At 33.7% G+C, this 1,402-nt stretch overlaps 1 protein-coding gene across 1 annotated transcript in view; it reads right to left on the reverse strand.

The window, feature by feature from the left end:
* The window catches only part of ADGRB3 (adhesion G protein-coupled receptor B3), a 499,532-nt gene that overhangs the window by 71,076 nt on the left and 427,054 nt on the right, over positions 1-1,402 (reverse strand). The window contains exon 11 of the mRNA XM_011977290.1: positions 756-824. Coding sequence (XP_011832680.1) covers positions 756-824 — 69 coding nt within the window. The remainder of the gene's footprint in view (positions 1-755; positions 825-1,402) is intronic.

Raw genomic sequence — 1,402 nt, forward strand, 5'->3', positions numbered from 1 at the left:
TTTTTTTTTTTTCAAGATTATCTTATTTTTAACAAGAGTCAAGTAGAAAAACTAAAGAAGTTTGACATCCAGTTAAATTACATTTACATAGAATTTTTAGAACCATATTTTTTCCCTCTTTCTAGACTTCTAACCCACTTTTCCTGTAATTCGGAGGAAAAAAAAATTAGTCACTGTATATCAGTTAGGATACCACAAATGGTATTGCAAAGCATTTATAAACAATACCTTAACCAATAAGGCCACTTGCTACACTGATAAAGCATAGCAGGAAGATTTTAAAAAATCATAACATAATTTTTGGTGAGGCTGATTTTAACAGTTCTTGGCTTTGAATAAAAATTAATCGCTCTGTCTATGATCCATATTATATGCAACATTGTAGTAAATGCAAATGGTTTTACTAGTCAAAGCTCTATACTTTCATTTGAAATATGTACCTTTAGATGTGCTGTTTTTCTCATGGTCTACAGACAAAAAAGGAACTTATTGGTTAGGCATATAATTATTACACATTAAATCTTTAAAGTTTTAAGTTGCTTAAACTAGCTCAGCTTTTTTTCACATGAATAGACATTCCTTCCAGACTGATAAGGTAAAGATCATTTGTCTCCTCAAAAATTACTAGGATATAACCTAGACTGACTTAAAAATATCTTATTTTCCTGAAATAGCAAGCCATTAATTTAGTCACATATTTTATACACTTCGTTTCGCCAGCTTCATTTTAAGTTCTGAAATAACCCCAACCTTACCTGTTGTGCATCTTCCCATTTTTCCTTGTTTTCTTCATCTAGAAGGTTGCTAACTATTTGAAAGAAGTTCTGTAAATTAAATTAGATAAAAGATTTAATATTACATGAGAGAATTATACTTTCTAATAACATCCATTTGGGTTGACTACATGGTAAAGGTATAAAAACTTTGCAATATTGCTTTATGACCCTAACATAGTATTCTAGAAGATCTCTGAGGATCCTTTTTCAGCACCATAATTCCAGGATTTTCATATACGTTCATTTTTTTGTACTCTCAGAGGAGGTCAGTATAGAGAAAACACTTTCACTCACAATTATTTGTTCCATTATGGTTTCTATATTCCACTCTGTAATGTCATTGTGTAATTATTCCATACAAGTAAGTTTGATCCTGTCTGTAATGAAAGTCATCTGTGACCAGGCATGGTGGCTCACGCCTGTAATCCCAGCACTTTGGGAGGCCGAGGTGGGCAGATCATGAAGTCAGGAGATCGAGACCATCCTGGCTAATACAGTGAAACCCTGTCTCTACTAAAAATCCAAAATAAATAAATAAATAAATAAGTTAGCTGGGTGTGGTGGCGGCACCTCTAGTCCCAGCTACTCGGGAGGTTGAGGCAGGAGAATGGCGTGAACCCAGGAGG

This window comes from Mandrillus leucophaeus, unplaced genomic scaffold (assembly GCF_000951045.1).
Source record: "Mandrillus leucophaeus isolate KB7577 unplaced genomic scaffold, Mleu.le_1.0 Scaffold177, whole genome shotgun sequence".
Classification (NCBI taxonomy): domain Eukaryota; kingdom Metazoa; phylum Chordata; class Mammalia; order Primates; family Cercopithecidae; genus Mandrillus; species Mandrillus leucophaeus.